The sequence below is a fragment of the Hippocampus guttulatus genome, chromosome 22 (genome assembly GCF_054856545.1).
Source record: "Hippocampus guttulatus isolate MCC_2025c chromosome 22, RoL_Hgut_1.0, whole genome shotgun sequence".
Taxonomy (NCBI): Eukaryota; Metazoa; Chordata; class Actinopteri; order Syngnathiformes; family Syngnathidae; genus Hippocampus; species Hippocampus guttulatus.
This window is the reverse complement of record NC_141282.1, coordinates 6,447,080-6,469,013: the sequence shown is the minus strand read 5'-3', so window position 1 is coordinate 6,469,013 and position 21,934 is coordinate 6,447,080. Positions and strand designations below refer to the sequence as shown.

Below are 21,934 nucleotides of genomic sequence, written 5' to 3'. Positions count from 1 at the left end.
TCAATGCCCGTCCCATCACTGGTGTGATATGTCCAATAAATAGTCCAGTCTGTGACAAGACAAGCTAGAGCTCAGGTAAAGTTGACACTTTTTTCCAATTATAAAATGACCTCACTATCTTCATGACTTACTCAACACAAATTGACAACAACAAAAAAAAGATTTTTTTTTTTTAATTCCCAAGAAAGAGAAAGCCCTCCTGGGCTCCTGTTCATCCTAATTCATCATCCGTTCATATCTGGTTGAGTAACAGGATTGCTAACACAATGAAGGAGTCATCACATTTATCCAATTAGACCCTTAATGTGACATCTCTGAATAATTAACCCGTGCCGTGATGAAATTATTTTGTAGCGCGCATGTGTGTGTACGTGTGTGTGTGGGTTGAGGACAGGCGTACACCTTCCAAAGGGAAAGGAGTCATCTAAGTTCCTTATCAGAGCTTGTAAAAATGATATGTTGCTTTTCCGCTGAAGGTGAAAGTGCCGAAGGATCTCAGTGGGAGAGATTTGAGAGATTTGAGAGGAGGACGCATGAGGATATATCGGAGCGAGACAGGCAGAGAGACAGAGCGAAGCAAGGATGGGGGAGGTGGTGGGAAGACGGAGACAGGTTCACCTGAATTATGCAGAAGCTACCTTTATGTCAGACATAGCTCCAGCGCACCTGTGAGGATGCACAATATTCCAAACGGCCCCCTTTTGAGGATGTTTTCATGCGTCATTGTACAAAATCAGGATTTATTTGGCTGTTTTGGGCGACTTGATTCATCACAGCGTGGAGATACGAAAGCGAGACGCAAAGCCATTAAGCGTTTGTCATGGCCGCGTCGAGTTTGGATCGGGGCAATTGAGATAGAACTAATTAGAGGTTCCAGTTATCCTCAACCCTGTGGAGGACAAACAGTATTGTTGTTGGTCCATGTTTGGTTCGATCTGCACTGGTGCTTTTCACAAGGGAAGCATAATATTGATTGATTGCGCAATCGGTGCTTTTCACGAGATGAGCTTTTGCATGACCTTGAATTTATGAACCAGACTGACTGCTTGATGAGGAACTTCAAGAGTGCTGACAGGAGGGAAATTCCTCTCCAAGCAATTCATTTGTTTGCGCCCCCCGCGTGAAATGCCGTACGCCTCCTTAAAGGCAACGGCGCGCCGCCACCTAATGGACCTTCATCCGGTGATCAAGTGCGCCGATGATGACGCCATTGTTCGTTTAACACAGCGTTTCACAAATGAGCGATTTGATTTCCGCCGGAACCTCTACGCGCTCGTCTCGTAATTGGCCCGGATTAGTCAGCGTTTTGTCAAAGTGCGAGCGCCGCCTGGTTGCGTTCAGCCTCCCATTGCCAGATGGATGAGAGATAAAGATTTGGCCACTTGATTTCCCTCCACTCCGTTCTGCTGCGCTATACACGCGCGGGCTCGCGGAGGGAAAATATGGATCCTCGCTGTGCTTTCTCAAGTTTGACAAATCAGCATCTGTTGGCCCTGTCGGCGAGCCAAAAACCCCTCTAAGTCTGACATCGATAATAGAGAGAGGACACATGGAAGTGCCGAGGCGCTCTTTAATTGGGAGCTCTCAGGTGCGGGATTAAAATGGGTGCGGAGGAAATGAATCTGACAGTCGCTCAGAATGAAAAACTAGCTTTGGGTTCGGAAATAGCTGCCCTCAGTTTTTTCCGACTGGGTCTTTATCAGCAGCCCGTAACGATGACTTTTTGCTGTTGCTCTTGGAGCCGAGCTCTGGAGGTCGGCCATTTTTGGGGTCGTACAACCATTTTTATTTTTTATTATTATTATTTTTTTGTGGTGCGTGTCGGCCGTCAATGGAAAACACTGTTCATCTGACGGTTCAAAGTGTGAGCAACACGAAGGTGGTGACTCATGATCAGGAGCTCACTAAGTGTGGCCACACAGGCAGTATCCACGTTGGTGTGAAGGAGGTGGCATCCAAGCCAAAGTAAGGCGACTGGAACATCGTGTATTGGCTGAACAAACGACCGATAAAATGATCCAAACGATAGAGACGCAGGCCGCCTCTCGGAATGTGCAGACAATTTAGCCGTCCGCGGCTGTGCCCGCCACCACTTGGGCAGATTTAATGTGCGCGCCGGTCGATGATTCACCGTTTGAGTTCTTCAGCTCCGCCGCCTCTCGCTATGATCGTCACAGTCTTGCAACACGCCGATCGCTCCTGTTTTTCGTTGTCGCTTCATCTCCCACTTGCACCTGCAAATCTCCCTCTTCTTCACTCTTCTTCATCCTTAGTGCGCCGCATGCGGTGTACTCACGCAAAGTCAAGGTAGGGGAGTTCAGTCAGCACTTTCATGCATCATTAGAGCTCAGATAAAAGTGCCGACATTCAAGGCGAAACGCCTGATGGAGCGCATTCAGTGTCTTTTGCAATACATTGGCTTCGATATAATTTCACTGAGGAATTGAGATGTTGAGAAGTTTTGAAGGTATTTCTTTGTATTTCTTTCATGTAATGGTATTTTGCAGAGTCCCCCAGGGCTCCGTTGTTAGCCCTCTGTTCCTCTCAACGATGAGGGCATTGGACAAATTTGTTGCAAGCAACGTTGCACTCAAGCTCTTGTGAAGAATGTCTCAGTCGAAGAGCAATGAGCAAGAAGAAACGACTTGACACGGTGCCAGTGAGAAGATAAATCAAGCTGTCATCATCCCTTTTAATTGGGTTTTCCTGGCTCTTTTGTTTGGGGCTTGAGCGACGAGATTGATTTACCCTATTGCCATGTCATTTCGCTCTGCAAAAAAATAAATCAATGGGCAAACAAAAATTACAAGTAAATTTGTCGACTCGACATTCTAGGACACTTTTTCAAATAACCTTTCAAGCAAGTCCAGGCGAGTCATTTTGATATTAGTCTAAAAACTCAAACGCTCGTTTATCATCAATGTCAGAAGACCGCCATCGCATCTAAAAGACATTTTTCCCCTCTGTCCTCGCCATCCAGCTTCGGGTTCCTCCTGATTCGTCCTCCTCTGCCGCTGTTTGGTAATGACATTTCCATCTGTAATGTACTCTGGTCATGACTCACCCCCCCAGATAGATTGGCCAAATGCACTTTTTCTACCGCTCCACTGTCCCACTTGCCAGTAAAGAGCTGTCCGTGACTATTCAACCATGCTCTTTCTTGGGGTATAATATTGAAATGAGATGGTCCCGAGACTGAAGGTGACACAGCGGTCGGATGTCGAGGCTCGAATCGCTCGGAATATATGCCGAAATAAATATATGCAAGAAAAGTCACTTAAATCCCTGCGACTGAATGTCTCACGTGGGAGCGGCGTGGGCCGCAATGCCTCGGTTGATGCACTGAAGGCCAATCCTCTTCCGCCACTCGAACGAAGCGCGCATATCTTGTGCTAAACAGACGGCACAGCCGTATAGCATGCATCGGCTGTTTTGTTCCGGGAACACGCGTGATCACGGAAAGGAGCGCAACATCTGCTTGGAGACAAAAGTGACGTGTCTCACGCACACACACAGCCTGTTGACTCCGATAAGCATGTTTTAGGTGGAGACCTTTTGAGAGCGTTTGAAAGCAGCCCGGAATACAACGGATGCATGGATTGTGCTGTCGAGCGATGTCAAGTGTTGTTATCGACACTAACGATGGGCGGAAAAGACGCTGGAAATGAGATTTAAAAACGAGGCCGCTCGCAGGAGATTTTTCAACCGAAGTCAATGGAAGCCGATCAAAGAATTCAGGAAAGTGTTTCCTTTGGATTCTTGTTTGACGGGCCATCCAAGCGCATCGAGCGTGCCGTCGCTGGAACCCAATTCATCCCCTGCGTTCGTCTGGCGGCTTTTGCGCAATGTGTGCACCGTGCGCTTTGGTGAGCAGTAAGCAATCAGTCTGTTGTTGTAAACATTTATTTCCCTTCGGTGTCATTAGGCAACAGTTTTGCTCCAATGCAAATGAAGACAAAGACGGAGAAACGTGTGGAGGGAGTTGAGTCATCTATGTCGGGCGTCAAAAATAATTCGCCACGCCGACGATATATTATCTGCGGCACGTTGAAAAATCTATCGTATAGCAAAAATACATGACGTTTGTTATCATGACTTCATTCAAACTTGCTTCAAGCGATTGCACCAGTCTTGTATGCGAGCTTCCGTATTTGACCTCCATCTCATTTGGACCCTCTCTCGGTGCTCGAATTGGGTGCGATAATGACATTGATGATTTATGCGTCAAACAAAGCCCACGGCGCGGCACCCGCACCTGCGTGACACGGCACCTGCGGGAAGTGTGCGCGGGCGCAAAAAAGATCGCTTTGTGACGCTTTAACCATGAATCAAACTTCCCAGTGTGGCTGCACCTATCACAGCGGTGAAGCAGCGCAACCTCCCACCGGGCTCTGGGGAGGGAGCGTCACAGCAGATGGGTCGGACGATTGCTTTCTATATGCAGGCGGAGAATATGGGTCAGGAACACATTTGCTCTCTTTTAGAACGTGGTGCATTTGTGCCAAATGAGCGACTCCCACTCGCTTGTCACGAGGGCTCGTTTGCCCCCTGTGATGAATTTGAGACAGATGAGAACAGGAGGATTGTTGCCTCGCCACAGCATTTCTCAAATGCATGCTCTGTATTCTTCATAGTCATGATTGAGTCCAGGGAAATGTGCTTGGCAACAAGGAGCCAGGGGAAAGAAAATTAAATGTCCGATGCGGTTCTGTCGTGTTTTCCTACCTGGAAGGAAGACAAGGACAACCGGTTAAAGTCAAATCTCTGTCCGAATGACTTGGGAGTGCCACAGGGATCCATTTTCGGTCCACTACTGTTTCCGATATGCATAAATGACATGATGAAATGATAAATTGGCAACTGTATGCAGATGATACTATCAAACATGTCTCTTCAAAAACACCTAGAGTAGCTGAAAGGCAGCTAACACCAACCTAATGTTACAACGTCAACTGGCTAGAGAAGTCTTACTACAGTTTCTTTGCTCTCAGTTTCGGCGCTTGAGGCACCGTGACATTGTGATGTGCAACGTAGGTTCATCCGGTTGATAAAAAGCACATCGCACTTGAGTATTCTGGGTATGAAGCCACCCCAAGCGGTTGGTGGTCGGTCCGATGAAATCACCTGTGACCCCCCCACTAAGCTGCCCCCGAACCTCACAATCTTATATCACTGTGTTTCTTGTTCCCACCCGACAAAAATACAGAGCTTCGAAAATGAACTGCCGCCTTTCTCCGCCGACGGACATTAATAATTCATGGAGTAGCCGGTGCGGCGCGAGAGTGGAAATTAAACATAGGTTTTAGCCTGTGCATGCAAGGCGCTGGACTCTACCATGCGTGGCCAAACCTCAGAGTCTATTTTTTTCATTACTCCAGCAAAGCATATGTTCTCCCTGCAGTTATTTGTTAGCAAGGAGCTGATTTCTGAGTGACAGATTATCTTCATTGAGGTTTTGTGGTCTGGAGAAGAATATTTTTCATGTCTGGAAAGCAAATCCCCACCGGTTTATTCACGTGTGTTGGGGAGTTGGGCTTTGCCGCACTCCTCTGAGTTGTTATTCTTTTTTTTATGACTTTCTTGAAAGAAAACAATATCTGGTGAATGATGGGAGTCGCTGGTTGGGGGGGGGGGGGGGTTGCAAGCTGGGTGTCGCCTGACAAAGGCAGAATCACTGAGAGCGAAAATACACTCGAGGGGGCTTTGCTTGGCCGCAACTCCAATCCGCCCTGACTGGCATGATAGAGAAACCTTCAGGTGAGACGCTGTGAAGCTGATCGAATTTCAGTCGTGTGATTCCCACACAAATTCCGAACGCCGTACGCGGAGCGCCAAATGGGTTTTGGCATTGCTGCCGCTTCCGGTTTTTCGCCGCGGCATCATCGGGACGACAAACGTTTGTGACGTGCCGGCCGCCACAGGAAGAGCTAAATTAATCATGGGTGGAAACTTCACACCTCCTGTCAAGTCTCTCCTGTCTTTGGACGAAAACTAGGGGAGACACGCAAGACAGGCCGCCGCCCTTTGACCGGGCATGACAATTTATGCAAATTGACATTTGGGACGCATATTATAGACTTAATGATGAAATGCTAATGGTATTTTGGCGCTGGTGTCTCTCCTCCTGACGTGCTCCGAGGAGACGGTGCCAAAGCGGTGACCTTCAGGTGTGAATGATGATATTTACAGCGACGAGTCTCTCCTTGTCACTACCCGTGGCTGGAGCAAATTTTACAAGACCGAGGGGGAAACTCACTGGCGGGGCCTTGTCAAAAAGGAGGGATTGAGACTTGGAGATAAAACCACTCGTGTAATCCACTTTTCTCGCGGGCAGCTGTCATATGATGATTGTTCATGACCCCCAAGCATGGAGCCAATGTATCATCATTCATCAGACATTCTGCTGAATTTACTGCAAGAGGGGGGGGGGGGGGGGGGGCGGTCATTGTGTTCGAAGAGGGATTGCAAAACTGCGGTGCGCAAGCCCGCTGGGGGTATGCTATGGCCCTCCAGGTGGTGTGCAACGTGTGGTACAATTCAATATAATTATTTTTGGAATGTCTTTTTCACAATTAGGCGTGCTGCTTAATAAGTCAGGAAAACTCTTGCTGTTTGGTGCTCTGAGCAAAAGTCTAGGCAACACTGCCAGGAAATGGGTGAGACCCATTGTTGGCAATTTCGCAAACGAGTGCAGTCCCAGCAGATCCGCCAGAGGGAGGGCGGTCCTGCTGTGGGAGTGGTCACAGCTGACTTCAACCATGGCCAATCAAAGCGGTTCCTTTCAACCCCTTTAAAAGCGGCGCGCTAGTTGCGCAGCAGAGTCGAGGCATTGGAACGAATGGGGATTTTCTCGGTGACAGCGTGGAATTGTGGGTGAGTTTTTGAAATAACAGCCCGTATGGTGTGAATTTATGGATTACGTTGAAATTGGAATGGTGAAAACTCTGCCGGGAAATATGGAAATAGAAGCACGCTCAATAAATGAGGAGGATAAAATATCTGAAAGTTAAGTGGTGTAGAATAACGGCTGCATGAAATGCGTCCAGTCGTTTGCCGGCTATGATTTTCGATCTAGGCTGATTTAAGGCCACGCATCTCTCTTTCTGCCTTTTTCCCCCCTTCATGCTTTTTTTTGTAAGTGTGAAATGGTATTGGGGCGTGGGTGGAGGCTGATGAGGAAAGCAAACGGGGGTTGCTTAGCACGCATGACTCATGATATATTAAAAGGACAAGCTCCGCTCTCCGATTTAATGTTGCCTAAACATACAGTGAAGCCTCTATCAACACTGAATATTTCATCGGGCTTAAATGGCTTTCGCCGGCTATTTTAATTGAGTTTTGCGTCCACAAAGCACAAAAGTCGATTAGGATTCCACTCTGCGTTCAAAGGAAGTCCATTAAAGTTAACAAGGACTCATAACCTTCATGCTTTCTCGTGTCGAATATGTTGTTTATTCCGCAGCTCTTTGGCCTTGGCCACCGCTGTCAGCCATGCGGTGTGTCACGCGTGCTCGGCAACGATTCATAATTTATTAATATTTTTTTGGGTTATAGCAGGTGTCTGGTCTCGTGACTCTTCCGACACGGTGTCCAGACAATCCTACAAACTCCCATATGTCAGCGAAACTGGGGCACCGACACAATATGCAAATGTGTAGTCCGAAATGTGGTTTATTTATTTATTTTTCCCCCATCATTAATTAAGTGTAAAAACGCAACTGTTTATTTTTTTTTCTTCTTAAATACATGAATAATATGGGAAATGGGTACCCTTCTATGGGCTTGAGCACCTGCCACCAAAAATGTGTGCTCATGCTTGCATCCATCCAGCCATTCATTTTCTTGATCGCTTATCCTGTCAGTCGCTAATGTCAGCTGACTTGGGAATTTTTTTTTACCAGTATTTCTTTCTTTTTTTTTTCTTTTTTTATTGGGGCCTTTGTAGCGCTCCACCCTGCGTATTTCTCTCGGTGTGTAAGTACCAGCCCGTCGAGTAAAGCGGTCGTTTACATGCATTTTTATGACCATCCATAATTTAGCACCAGCTTGTTGTGGTGCATGCGCATTTGCTTCCCAGGTATCTGCCACAGAGATTTTTTTTGTAATTAAATTTTTTTTAAACAATCACGATCTGTAATTAAGGCATACAGGAGTGAAAATGGGTGATGACATTTACTGAAACCTGCCATTCACATTCAAAAACTTTTTTGTTTGTGAAGCGCTGGCACTTTCTTCACTGAAACTGATTTTTGTAATTTTGTAGGCACCACAGACACTATTTATTTTTTTTAATACAGTTTCTGGTCAACGTGTTTTGCGCCAGCGTGTGTGAAAGCAGCATGTGTGCTGCTTATTTTGTTTACTTGTTTTTTTTACCTCAACCCCACACACGCAGTTCAGCCAATATCGTATCTGTGATACTCAACAGATTGTTCTGTGCAAGTGTGATCTCGTAGGTTGGGGGGAAAAAAAAAACAAAGCATATGAAGCATATGAAGGGAGAGCTTGCGACATTATATATACTGTATGTCTATATCTATAGATATAGATATAGATATACAGTATAGAGAGAACGCATCTGATTGATTGAAAGGAATTTAACCTTTGGAGTTTGAAAATTGAGCAACACTGCAGGTCTGATGGAGTGCTGTGGAGAGCCATATTGGATTCATCAGCGGTCTTCTTTTGAAATCATCTTTGTGCTTTGGGCTGTTGACTGACAGCCAACATGAAAGGCGAAGGACAAAGCCAGAAGAGACAAAGTGTGTTATTCTGGGCCGTCTTCTCCGAATCCATTTTGAGCGGCGCCCACTCAAGACACCTACGGGGCTGGCTCATCCAGAGCCCCATCCAATACGCCGCTCGTTCATTCCGTTACTTGCAACGGATGGCGGCCATGATGAGAGACAAATGGAGGAGGGTGGACGAGGTAAACAAAAGGGCGGCTTGGGAATGAGGAGTGACCGAAACCAAAGACTGATGGATCGGACGTGTGGCATGGAAGAAATGATTCGGCATGGTGTTTAAAAAAAAAAAAAGAAATTTTCATTTGCCCTTTGCTTCCCATCTCGACAACCTCAGGTAGCATTGGATCAAATGAGAGGAATGAATCCAATGAATGTTTGCAAGCTCCAGAAACTGTGAGAGTCCAAATTTCCTTGCAAGCGCCCCCCCCCCCCCCCTTGGTCATCCTCTCAACGGAGCTGGATCGTCGGACATGAGCGTCCACTTCTTTCAGTCTCTTTAAGTGCAGCCCCCCCCCCTCTAAGTTCTCCGATTCACTTCCCCTCGACTGCCCCTGTCACATAGGATTATGACCGCATGCGCCCGTTGACGTTGTTGTCGCGGGACGACACTCCAAAAATGAGGCGTCCTGCTTTGTACGTTGAGGAAGCCGTGTTTGTCGTTCTTGCTTGAGCGCCGGGCCGCACACTCGCAGGACTCATTAGCCGCGGACGTTTCCTCTTACATCATTTACGACCTCTCTCAGAGTGAAATAAGAGGCGCTGCGCCTTTGCAAAAAAAAAACCACCGCTGCACTGCCGTTGCCGTGCTTTGTGAGAGAATGAGCCGGGGGTGGCTCGGGTTGGGTTGGGGAACTCGATCTGAATACTTCATCAGCCTTTCTCCCGACCAGACAATCTCATATTTTGCATCTGGGCTGGCGTCGGACATCGCTAACTACAAGTGCGCTGAGGCTCCGTCCTAGTGGGGAAAATGAGCATTGCACGTGAGCCGTAGGTTGAATCTCGGACAAGTTTGGCCGGAATAACATCCAAACAACTGTGAAGTCAAGTCCGAAGTCTAGACTCCTCTTGTAGGTCTTCAGCAGGTTGGAGAAAACTTGACCCAAGATTTGAACCCGACGTGCCGCCTTTCTGGAACACGAGAAGAATACTTGACGTTCCACGCAAGCCACTTCCGCGCGTGTTTGGCTCCCGTTTTGCATCTCCCAGTCATCGATTGGCTCGGAACGGCTAATTAGCTGGGATCTTATCGCCGCGACGCGCTTATCTGCCGCCAAATAACACGACGGGATTGGCGCCGCATGTTAAATCCGCTCGCCCCCAGAGCCGCTAATTTGGGTTACGTCGCGGCATCAATCCCCGTCTTCAATGCCGGATGTTGGCTGTCAAAGGCGAAAACGCGAAGCCCGAGCCCCGAGCTCGTACGGGCCAATTCAATTACGGCCTGGCGTCGTCTAATGTAGAATGAACGAAGCAGGCGAGGGCTTACGCCCAGACGCCGCCGCCGACGGCCTCCTCGCGTCTACATGATCTTATTTACTAAGACACACACTTATCGATCGCTTTCCGCATGCCAGCGCAGGGAAAAAAAAAAACCTTTTCACATGCACTTCTGCGGCGACACGGGCGGAATAATGTGCGGCGGGGCGGGCTGTTCGTTGACATTCAGAGGTGCGGACACACGCGGGTGCGCCGCCGCTTTCTTATCGGCGCGGGCCGCGGCCACCAAATTGGCCATGGCGTCGCCGACGCGGGTCCGCGAACGCAATCGACGGCCAAGCGGAGGAACCCTTTTTTTTTTTTTTTTTTGCACGCCGATATTCATGACCTATCGAACTGTGAGACTTTCTTCTGAACGGCACCCCTTCCTCTCTCCCATTTCCAGCTCTGGGCTGCAGATGCAAGCGTCTTATCTCCTTGCTGTCAGCGAGAGTGCTCTATTTTGGGCTTTATCTCCAACGCAAGCCGGGGCACGAGCTGCGGGTCTCCAAGCCGAGCTGGGGCTGAGATAAGACAGACAGAGACGATGTAACCTGCGTGTCTGCGGTCGGTGTGGGGACAGATGGAGGGGGGGGGGGGGTCGGTTTGGCTATCAAACCACTTTGAGCTCGATGGATTGGATGAGGTGGGGAGGAAGGCTTAGAAATGTCAATAAGGGCGCGGGTTGTTTGTTTCTTTGCCGCGTCTGCAGGTGGCATCGACTTGAGTTCTGCTCGGGTGTTTTGAACACACGAAGCAAATGAAGCTGATTTCGACTTCGATTCTTATCAAAAGCTGAAATCTGTCAATCGGTCAACACTTGATTATGTTACGGGACATTTGGAATTTCAATGTTGCTATTCGAATGCAGTGCACCCCCCTGCAGCTCAAACGAGGAATCTGCCGCACTGACCTCTTTTGTTTTCCACGTTTAAAAGAGATACCGTCGTGCAACTCCCCATGGAGTTGTGTGCAGGCTTTGAAGATAAAAATATTTCACATTTCTGAGGAAAAAAAAGAAAAAAAAAAGAAATGGCAGGCTTCAACAAACTGCCTCTGTGGTTGTTGCTAGGCAACAACACAAGCAAAGAGCACCGTTGCCCCCATTTGGCACGCTTAACTTTCAAACACAAACGTTCCTCAAGTGAGTCGAGTGGACATGCGCCTTATTGAGCGCCTTCCTCTCACAGGGCACAAAGAGAACCGATCAGCCTTGATTCATTCCGCGACGCGCCATGTCGCCTTTAGCGGCCAAGCGTCATTAAAAAAAAACTCGTTCTCTCAAAGGTTTCCCCAACTGCTCCCAAACGGATTCCAACCCCCTCATTGTCCACATTACGGAATTTGTTGAGCAGAAGGCGAGCCTCAGGGTCGAACGAACAGTTGCGTTCAGATCGGAGGCCTCCCGCGCACGCCTTGGACGGAGCCCGTCGATCACATCGTGCGGGAGCACGTGTGGGCTTTCAAAATGAGATCTCGCAACGACAAACACGGGGTGGTGATCAATAGCGTTGTCATCGGCGCCCGGGGAACCTTCCCACAACGGGGGCCCTCGTACAAATGACTCAGGAGAGGAAAAGGTGAAAGACAAATTCAGCACAGGCAAATTTCTAGGAGGCAAGGGAAAGCGAACTCCTGCCTTAATCCGTCAGAAACGGTGCGCTTCTCTTCATCAAAAGAACAAACCACTTAGCAACGGGTCTCTCCCGCCCGCAATTTTTAGGTCAGGAGGAATGTGGATCGAATACCAAGCGGATAATTGGCGATGCGTGCACAGCTCCGGAAGCGCTCGCGGTCGCCATCGACGCTTAATTGCAGAGCGGCAATGTGATCGTGTCGTCGCGACACTTGAGTGGCGAAGGATGCCCGACAACCTCCTTTTTCGTTCCTCTCATTGTTTAGTTGAAGGCCATCGCAATGCAAAAAACACGAATTAGCCTGCCCCGTTTGATCAAAAATGAAAATCGAAGGCACCAATCACCACTGCCGTCGGCGCTCGCCATAGCATTGCCACTGATTGATTTGATTGATAAATTGGGGGGAAAAAAAATGCATTTGCGTCATGCGGCTTTACGTTTGCCAGCGCCATTTTTTTTTTGTATGACAAATTGCTACTGGTCGCCTTTTCGAAGCAGCCCATCAATCTATTACTCGCCATCGATTGCAAACATTAAGTCACAAATTCTGAATTATTCCACTCCGAAGAGAGCACACGGGGGGGGGGGGGGGGGGGGGGGTTCCTGTTCTCAGAGCAAAAAAAGATGTTGAAGATGAGGCCTGACTCACAAGAATGAGATGTTTCCAAAAATAAAGCGGGGATGAGATTGGTGGGGCGGGTTATGAGAGTGCTGAATAGGCTGGAAGAAGAAACAAGAGGATTAACCCCCCCCCCTCCAAAAGCCCTCGGATTCGTCAAAACAAGCCGAATTAGTGCAAACAAATCACACGAATAAATATCTTCCCCGGCCGTCACGGTGCGAATGTGGGATAAATAAGCGAGTCGTGATGCAATCACAAGTCGATAAGAGACGAGGGGATTGCTTGCGCCATACTGTGGCCACATGCGATGCACCCAAAGGCTCCGTGTCGTAAATAAGCGGCGTCATGTATACGTTTAGCTGTTCCATCTGTGACAAATTGCCCTCCGCAAATGTGGGACGAGAGCGCGCTCGCTTCCTTGCTGCAGTATCATGCTTTCAAAGCCCGATTTCCCCCCCCCCCCCATCCCATCTAATCCCGCCCACTCTTAGGAGCCAGATAGCATCCTTTGAATATTTTAGCATGTCGGGGAAAATGTTTGCACGTGCCACTTCGAGTCTGCAAACTTCAAGAGAGTAGCGACCGTCTGCGGCCAAATTCGTCTCTTGGACAGTGGAACACGAGTCGATTCTTCTGCACGGCATCACGTGAGACTTCAACTCTGCGAGCATCTAAACCAAGTCCTTTTCATTGAGGGACACGTCTCAGACGCATGACCTTAAATTGTCCCCCCCCCCCCCCCCATCCCCCACTCACACCCAAAGGGCTCTCATGCATAAAAGTTCCCATCCAAATGAACTGTCAACGGTTCTTGTTGTTTATGTTTGAGTTGAGAATTTGGCAGCTGTACTGTACAGCATTTCCCACATTCATTTCAGTTCCCAGCATGCAATGCGCAAATCAATGCAGATTTTTTTTGGGGGGGTTTGCATTCACTTTTGGATGATATTTTATCTGCATCATTTCAACACTGCCTGGATTTCTGCTGCTGCTGCGGCTGCTACCTAAATCCCAGATTAGAGATGACCAAAGATTTTGACACGCAACGAATAAAATACAATCATCCGCAGCATTGATTGTGCATCGGGACCCTCGGGTATCATGGGATGTTTTAATCTAGCATGGGTAATCCTTGTCAGCGGTGGTGGGGGTGAGGGGGTGGGGGAGGGGGAGATTACACCTCAACAGTTGTGTCTCCTCACATATTCCAATTTTGGCATACTTGTGCTTGAGTAGTCACCCGGCCACCAATCACATTTTCTCCCCGGCGTCATCGAGGATCCTGAGCCTTAGCAAACATCAGATGTCATCCCAAGCCTGCAGCATTTTGCAAACAGTTACTTGGATGAGCTACAATTTTGTGCAGTTAAACCAGGGATTTCTTTTTTTTTTCCAACTGACTTGGCATCCAAAAGTCAATTCCATTTGTCCGTACGGTCATAGAGAGAGACAAATGAGCACGGGCCTCTTCCCACGACGAAGCGTGACAACGCGACCACAGTCAATTGCGGTGGACATTTTGTTTTAGTTACCATGGCAACGGCAGCAAAGAAAGACCACAAATTGTTGATGTTCCAGCCGGCGGACGCGAGAGCGCAACATGTTACATTCGGTTGTGTCAACAAAGCTCATGGTAGTAATCCCGTTCCTCCAGGAAATAGCCAGACCCATTTGTCTCATTTGAAGCAAACACCAGTTCAATCATTTTAAGCACGGCTATTCGTTTCTATAAGCAGAAGGACGAGCAGTCGACATCATTGGTATTCCAAAGCCACTTCGGTCTGTAATAGTTTGTCTGACAATCAATGATGCAGTGTTTTCTTTTAATTTTTTATCCCCTTCCTCATCTTCTTTATTCCCAGAGTTGCAGTCAAATCCGCAAATGATCACAACAATCATTTTTTTCTCTCTTGTTGTGTATCTTTGCCTAATGTGGTGCCAATTAATTCTGCTGAGTCAGAAATAACCCAATGTAGCTCAAAGAGGGACTGACCCAAATGTTGAGCTCATACATTGAAGCCTCCAACATTGCACACTATGACCATTGGGGTGCTCCTGATTCTGTGTCATGGGTACAAAATCAAAAGAGCTCTTGGGAATTTATCGAGAGATGCGGTGAGCTTTTAGAAGGGCTCAGGATGCAAACCGTGAGCGTGTAACCGTAGCGTTCGCTAGAAAGCCACCGGTTAGCATGTAGCTGTTCTCCACGAGGGCACTTCCCCCGTGGCAAACACTCAATATATGGAAAGCATGTCACCAAATATGAAAAGCCGTGCCCTGCGGCTATTGAAAAGCACTTCAATGGCGCCTTTATGCAATCCAAACAAACAGGCCAAGCAGGGCGATGCACGTACAAAAAAAAAAAAAAAGCCACTCTTTCTCTCGCCGGCCAGGCTTTCTGCACAAAGCCCAACTGCCCTCTTAATTACGCTTTCCAGAAAGCCATTTGACGTTACCCGGTCAACAGATTTGCTCAAATTATACATGATGAATGAGAAAAATAACTGACTTTACTTACCGCGCAACAATTGAAAAATTGGAAAGACAGCACATTCCCTTGTTCCGTGCTTCAAACACTGGATGTCAAGCAGACCCCCGCATGCTAATCGGTTTGCTTCGGAACAATCCTCAATCGCGTTCTGATCCAACTTTAAAGGCGGGCCCGCACAAACGTCCTCCAAACAGTTTCCTTCCTCGCTGTGCCAAGAAAGAGGAGATTCAAAAGCCTGCCATAAGCAATCCGGCCCATCTTGGCGCTCACTTAAACGCTAATAAAACGGCTTGCACATCATCTGCACGGGACTCATAGATTGATCAGCGTCCTAAACAAAACAGTCATTGCCAAGCTCATCATGACAATGGATCCCTAATAGGCCTTTCTCATCAGCGCAACCTGCAGCCTGCCTTGCAATTACCTGGGTAGAGCATTTACGAGCCCTTTCACCATCAGGTGCTTTGGCTTAAAAAAAATAAAATAAAAATAAGCACCATTTGGGGCCTATCTGTGCACGTGCCTGGATGAATGTACATAAAGACAAAAAAAACAAACAAAAAATCTTTCCTCAACATGATAAACGTTGGCCTTTGGTTCCCCTTTCACACGCACCGAGGCCGTATTGGCATTCAACTTCACACACGACAACTAGCAAACGTGGTCCCAATGCACCAAAACCAAAACACATTTTTGACAATGGAGCGCATTCCCCCGTAGGTAGCAAATGAACCATGTTGCGAAATGGAAACTTTCTTTTTTATTTTATTTTATTTTTTTAATTATTATTATTTTTGGAAAAGAAAAAAAAAGCAACAGGTTACACAGTTAACTTTCAGCGAAATGCAATCCTTACGGAAACCGTACTCACATTCGGGACTCCAAAAAGTAAATAAAAGACTCACATACTTACACGCCATCTATAATTTACAAAAAGGAACAGAGTAATTGTGAGGGGAAAAAAATGGCCACGAGAGAGAGAAGAAAGAAAAAAATAATCGGAAGAGAGCAAATGTAGGGAAAGTAGAAACAAGACAGTGTGCCTTAAATGTCCCCCTTTTTTGTCTTTTGACTTTTACTGATGTTTTTTTTCTTTGTTTTGTTTTTGTATTTTAGTCTTGTTTTTGTTTTGTTTTTTTGTTTTTTACAAATTGTGCAAGATATCATACTAAGGCTCTGGTCTTGAAGTGTTTGATGCACTCACGCACACACACTCATTGTCTGTGCTCTGAGCACGCGATGGTCAGAGAAACCTGTTAAAAAAAAAAAAAAAAGAGGACATGCACTTCATGTGATTAAAAAAATAAAATAAAAAGAAATCCTAACTTCCCCTTGCATCCAAGGACTGACTTCATCGGAGTGCATCGAATGAACTTAGATGACGATAGCATTGTAACCATTAAGGCAAGAACACCCGGACTGGCATCGGTAACAATATGACAGTGTTTAGCGTACGTGGATATGATGACACACTTATCTTCAAATGTATTTTTTTTTCAGCACAAGTTTGTTCCCCAAAGCTTCTTGTCAAAGAAAAAAATCTGCATTTATTTCCCCCCGCTGTAAAAGGTGATAATTAAAAAAAAAAAAGAACAATGGCAGACACTATTCGGGACATATGGCGAAAACTACAAAAGATCCATTCTAGTTGAAATTTCAAAAACACACGTCAGAAAAATCCACCCCCCCCCCCATCACGCCCCTTTGTCAATGAAAAAAAGTCACCACTTACATGAAAACCACTTTATCCTCTGGTGATGGTGTAATTCCAACACGTTTGCCTTACTTACAGCGATTTTTGCGTGTGTAGTCTGTTGCAAATTAAAGCATTCATCGTTTAGTTTGGAGAAAAAGGAAGGGGAGGGGGGCGTTGTCTTTGCAACATCTTTACATCTTCTTTGTTGTGTAGTGCAATTCTGAAAAATGTAAAACATTTCCAGTGATTCCTTGAGAGGTATCATTTCTTTGTTGTAATCTTTTTTTCCCTCATTTTTGTTGTATTTCACACCTTCACAGAATAATGCATCTTGGGAAAAAAAAACAAAAAAACAAAATCCAAAGCGTTTTCATTGTCTGCGTTTTTGCTTCTCTGCATGGGCATGGCCTTCCACGAAACGACAAGGGGCTTACCACAGAGCCCTGTTGTACTCCTTCGGCCTCCTTTTTTGGGGGGGGGCTGCGATCACCTCAAGTGGTTGGCTGCTGGAAAGGAGGGACGAGGAGAAGAAAAGCTAGCAGAGAGAGAGAGAGAGAGAGAGAGAGAGAGAGAGAGAGAGAGAGAGAGAGAGAGAGAGAAAGCTGTACAAGAGGAAAAAGCCCAGATCGATCAGGGGCGAAAGTGAAGGTAACGGTGGGGGGCGGGGTTAAAAACCTTCATATAACGCAGTAGGGTTCCCTCGGTAACCTGGATTTTCGGCAGTAGAGGAGTGTGGTGCTGAAGCAGCGCCGCAGCTCCCTGTTGGAGAAGATGCAGATGAAGGGGTTGACCCCGGCCTGGGCAAAGCTCATCCAGACGGCGGCCGTCAGGTAGCCCGCCGGCACCACGGGGCCCCTGGCGAACACCCGCCAGTAGCAGGCCACCAGATAAGGCCCCCAGAGCGCCAGGAAGAAAAAGGTCATGATGTAGAACATCCTACTAATCCTCTTCTCCGTTTTGAACTCGTCCAAAACCAGGAGACGCCGGCGGCCCGCCGTGTTGCCGTTCTGCCGGATGCCCAGCAAGGTGGGCGGAGTGGGGCCCCGGCCGAAGCCGGCCAGCCAGTTGGCGGCCGCCTGGCCGCTGGCGCCGGGCCCGTGGAAGGTCCAGTTCTGGCTGACGGCGGGCACGAACTGGACGGGCTTCATTTTTCGCCGGTCGTGGACAAAGAAGATGAGCTTGAGGTAGACCAGCTGCGTGGCCAGCAGGATGAGCGCTAGCAGGAGCATGAAGCCCAGCGAGTCGTTGGCCCGGAAGGAGCGGTGCTGGAAGGTGCACTGGTCCTCCTCCTGGATGAACGAGTACGTGCCCACGTCGAGCACGGGCGGGAAGGCCATGGCCACCGACAGCGTCCACACCATGCAGATGACGGCCAGGCACGTCCAGAAGGTCAGCCTCTTGGTGTAGAAGCGGTGGTGGGCGATGGCCAGGTAGCGGGTCACGCTCACGCAGAAGAGCATGAAGGCCGTGTGGAAACAGGAGAGCACGCCCAGGAAGGCGATCACCTTGCACGTCAGCGTGCCGTAGCTCCACGCCGAGTCATTCTTGACCGAGGTGAAGACGAAGGGGAAGCAGATGGCCGAGCGCAGGATGTCGGAGGCGCACAGGTCCAGCAGGAAGTAGTAGGGCGCCCGGTGCAGGCTCTTGTCTTTGACCAGCAGGATGGAGATCAGCAGGTTCCCGACCACGCCGACGCCGATGATGAAGCCCAGGGAGGTCAGTTTGAGGAAGGTGGCGAGAGGAGAGACATTCTGCAAGATGGTGTGGTCCCCTGCATGGCTATAGTTCGCCATAGATGGAGGAGGGATCATAAAGAATGAGCGGGGGATAGCTTCAGCCGAGGATCATGATCTGGAGGCGGCCGAGGGTGGGGGGCGTTGGATCCATTCGGCTGCGGCGGGCTTTGAGGAGATTTCCGGGCATGTAGGCAACCTCTCCTCTAAGGCATCCTTTGTTCCTTTGTCTCATCACACCTAAAGGAAGCAAAAAAAAAAAAAAACGAGGAAGAGAGGGGAGGCAAGAAATAAATAAATTGAAAAAAAAGCATCCGCCTATCAGCGACTGCAATGTCTCTGTCACATTCGACTCGAGCGTTTCAACATGCATTTCAATTTCAGCAGCCGCACGGAAGCCTTCTTGCGTTCATCCTTCTCGGATTGACGAATGCGCAGTGAAGGACGTTTTCCTTTCGTTCGTTTCTTTCTTCTTTTTACGCAAGAGCGAGCAGGATGTTTTAAAGCCTCCTCCAGAAAAAAAAAATCTAATCATTAGGTGCTCTCGATCACACCCTACAGCCTGAATAGCACACTTAAACTGGATGCAAATAAAGAAGCGTTAGTAGTGATTTGCTTTTTTCCTGTCCATCCTTAACTGCGTTTGTGTTGATGATCTAATGAACAAATCGCCTAAACTCGCTGGAGAAAAAGCACGAATGGCGTCAACGAAAAGCACGAGAGCACGTTTGCAGTCTCACAATTTCGTATTTCAACACAAAACAACGTCGTGTTGGTCGAGCGGCGTACTTACGGTTTATTTATATTTTTTTACAAAAAGAGAGAGGTAAAAAAAAAGGGAAGAAGCCTCCTTCGATTGTCACATGAAACAAAGCAGCGGTACTGGACGGAGAAGCAATCCCAGTGTTTTCGTCACCGCTTTAGATAAAACACAACAGCGTCGACGAGACACGAATCATGTCAAAATCTTCCAGGAAACACAAGGGGGGAAAAAATAGGGGGAAAAAAAGGAAAAAAATCTGTTACAAATAAAAGAGGCAATCTGGGGCTATCGATCCGCACCGTACCTCTTGGTAAAAACTCCTTTGTCACATCTCCTGGAGATTATTTCGTCGTGTTTTGTCGCTGCTTTAAAAATTCCCGATTGTTGCCTGCCCCTAACCCTTTTTTTCCACCACGGCGAATATCATACAGTAAACGGGGAGCAGTGCGCATGCGCTCTGCATCCCTATTTGTGATCCAAGACGCGTCCTGTCTCTTGTTGCAGCAGCAGCAGCAGCAGTAGCAGCAGCAGCAGCTCTCATCCACTCAACTGGGCCTCTGCTGCCCTGCACAAAAAAAAAAATCGCCACCACTTAAACATGCACATTGGCATCACGTTGCCATGCATACCGCACACTAACCCTGGCATCAAAACCACACATCTCACCAGTGTAAACCATTGACAAGTGACATTTTTTTTTCAGCTTGATTGTCTAATTTGGGTTTAGGCATGAGACTGAAGGCGCAGTGTTTATAGATCATTTCTGTCGCACACACAACATATTAATCATGATACGTTTCGCATTTTCTCGGCAAAAGTAAACATTTTTAAGAAGGGGTTTATTTGTTTGCTTACGTATTGAATGTGATTTATGGGGTACCAAAGGTCGGTAATAGGGCCTCAATTCTTTATACAAACGACTAATGATAACAACGATGGCAGCACGGTGTGTGATTGGTGACCACGCCCGCCTCACAGTGGGGAGGTTGCGGCCTTCCTGTGCCGAGTTTTCATGCTCTCCTCTTGCCGACGTGGGTTTTCTCTTGGTACTCCGGTTTCCTCCCACATGCCAAAAAACATGCGCGGTAGGTTGATCAAACGCTCTCAATTGTCTTAAGATATGAATGTGAGCGTGAATGGTTGTTTGCGCCCTGTGATTGGCTGGGAGAGGCTCCAGCACGCCCGCGACCCTCGCCGTGTGCCGCCACGCTTGTGTCATATTGAGTCATATTGTTGCGAGCATTAACAAATGTGGCATGTATAGCGTTGGGAGCTATAGCGTCTAAGTGGGTCGAGTCAGGCTGACAAGTTCACTTGAGGTAGAAGGCATCCCATGTACGGGAAATGCATAATTGACAAGCACTTTGCTCACCGTTGTTCTCTCGTCCAGGGCGGCATGACAAATTCATAGAATTGGTTTTTTCAAGCATGCAGCCGTCATGTCGCAACGCGTGTGAGACAATGTGCTTTTGCTGTATAGCTCCATGATGAAATGCGCTACCGTTGGCGGGGCGATGGCATTTTTAAGGGACTCTTCATTCTCGTTTTATGACACAGGGTCGTCCATGTGTCTGTGGATTTATTTTGAAAGATTTATAGTCAACCAAAAAAAAACATATGATCGAGTTAGACAGTAAATTGTGTATGCGCGCATTTTCAATGCCCTTTTCTCTCTTCTGTCTACATTGGTGCATAATTCACACTGTTTTCTGTGATTGCTGCATTCAAACGTGTGGCTTAATTGAAGTTGGATTACAAATCAAAATATAAGAGGCAAAAACAATCACCACAAAGTCTTTCCGATCATGGTTTAAATGCTTTTATTTTAACAGGTTTGGCGATCGATAGCTTGCCTTTCACATTTGCCAACGAAGATGCAAAAATAAATTCAAATAAGCATTTTGAGCAGAATACAAGTATTTAGATAGAGGCAACGACAGTGTCGAGTCCTTTTTTTTGCCAGCAGTGCAACTTGCTCTTAGATCCTTCTTCCCGACTTCCGCTTCTTCTTCAACGTCAGGACGCAGCCGACGCACGCTCCTCATCATGAGTTTATCGGTCAATTTCATCCAAGACCGCAACAACCGCAAAGGAGTGCAAATAGTCATATGTTTGTATCAAGTATGCACAGCAATGTGTTGTCGAGTCACGAGACGGGAGAAGCGCAGAAAGGGCGACTCGTTCCTCCTCACTGCAGCAGTCTGTTCCGCTTCCGCGCGTACCAGCCCAGGCAGGCGCAGAAGCCCACCATGGCGACGACAGTTCCCAGCAACAGAGCCAACGCGTCACCGGCATCATACGCTGCCACGGAGGGGATCGTCTGGAGGAAAACCAAAGAGGTAAACGCCGCCGCAACGCCTGAAAGTTGCTGTTTGGGCGTCATGTTTTGAGCTCTCCAGCTGCAGCGTCGTCCGCTTCCGGGAAAGCGTCTGCGCGTTGCTACGTCAAAGTCATGCGACAGAAGGATGGGACTTCCGGGGTTGGTCAGCCAATGGCAACGTCGTTTTTCTGTACCAGGCGTGGATGAAGATGATACAACGAATGAATTTCACATATTTCGAATGTATAACTAGATAATAAAACTAGATGGCTGTTTGAAAGTGCTCTATAAATACAGTTGAGTTGAGTTGAGATAATGCATGCAGCATCGTAATTGGAAACGAATGCTATCATCTTCTCAGTATAAGCAGTATTGATGTTCTCCCTTTTGTAAGCAGCACACGTCAGTCACGATTAATCGTCACGACTTTGAAGCAAACGACCCCC

The 21,934-nt window shown here is 47.6% G+C and overlaps 2 protein-coding genes and 1 long non-coding RNA gene across 5 annotated transcripts in view; 1 reads left to right on the top strand and 2 right to left on the bottom strand.

Moving 5' to 3' along the window:
• Positions 1 to 3,808: 3,808 nt before the first annotated feature.
• LOC147186280 (uncharacterized) overlaps positions 3,809 to 21,934 on the top strand; it is a 28,911-nt gene continuing 10,785 nt past the window's right edge. Inside the window, exon 1 of the long non-coding RNA XR_015099299.1 lies at positions 3,809 to 3,866. This is a non-coding gene — a long non-coding RNA (uncharacterized LOC147186280). The remainder of the gene's footprint in view (positions 3,867 to 21,934) is intronic.
• Positions 15,729 to 19,626, bottom strand: gpr85 (G protein-coupled receptor 85). Of its 3 annotated transcripts, XM_086103756.1 has the most exons (3): positions 19,199 to 19,626; positions 17,348 to 18,645; positions 15,729 to 17,274 (listed from the first exon to the last, which is right to left on the bottom strand). In XM_086103756.1, exon 2 carries the CDS (start codon positions 18,481 to 18,483, stop codon positions 17,350 to 17,352), a length of 1,134 nt encoding a protein of 377 aa, XP_085959882.1. In that variant the 5' UTR covers positions 18,484 to 18,645; positions 19,199 to 19,626; the 3' UTR covers positions 15,729 to 17,274; positions 17,348 to 17,349. The 3 variants fall into 3 exon arrangements, with proteins under 3 accessions (XP_085959882.1, XP_085959880.1, XP_085959881.1); XM_086103754.1 differs by having other exon boundaries at positions 15,729 to 18,645; positions 19,199 to 19,624; XM_086103755.1 differs by having other exon boundaries at positions 15,729 to 18,645; positions 19,473 to 19,611.
• Positions 20,972 to 21,612, bottom strand: LOC147186281 (small integral membrane protein 30). The gene has a single exon (XM_086103500.1). The coding sequence runs from the start codon at positions 21,549 to 21,551 to the stop codon at positions 21,357 to 21,359; it is 195 nt and encodes a 64-aa protein (XP_085959626.1). The 5' UTR covers positions 21,552 to 21,612; the 3' UTR covers positions 20,972 to 21,356.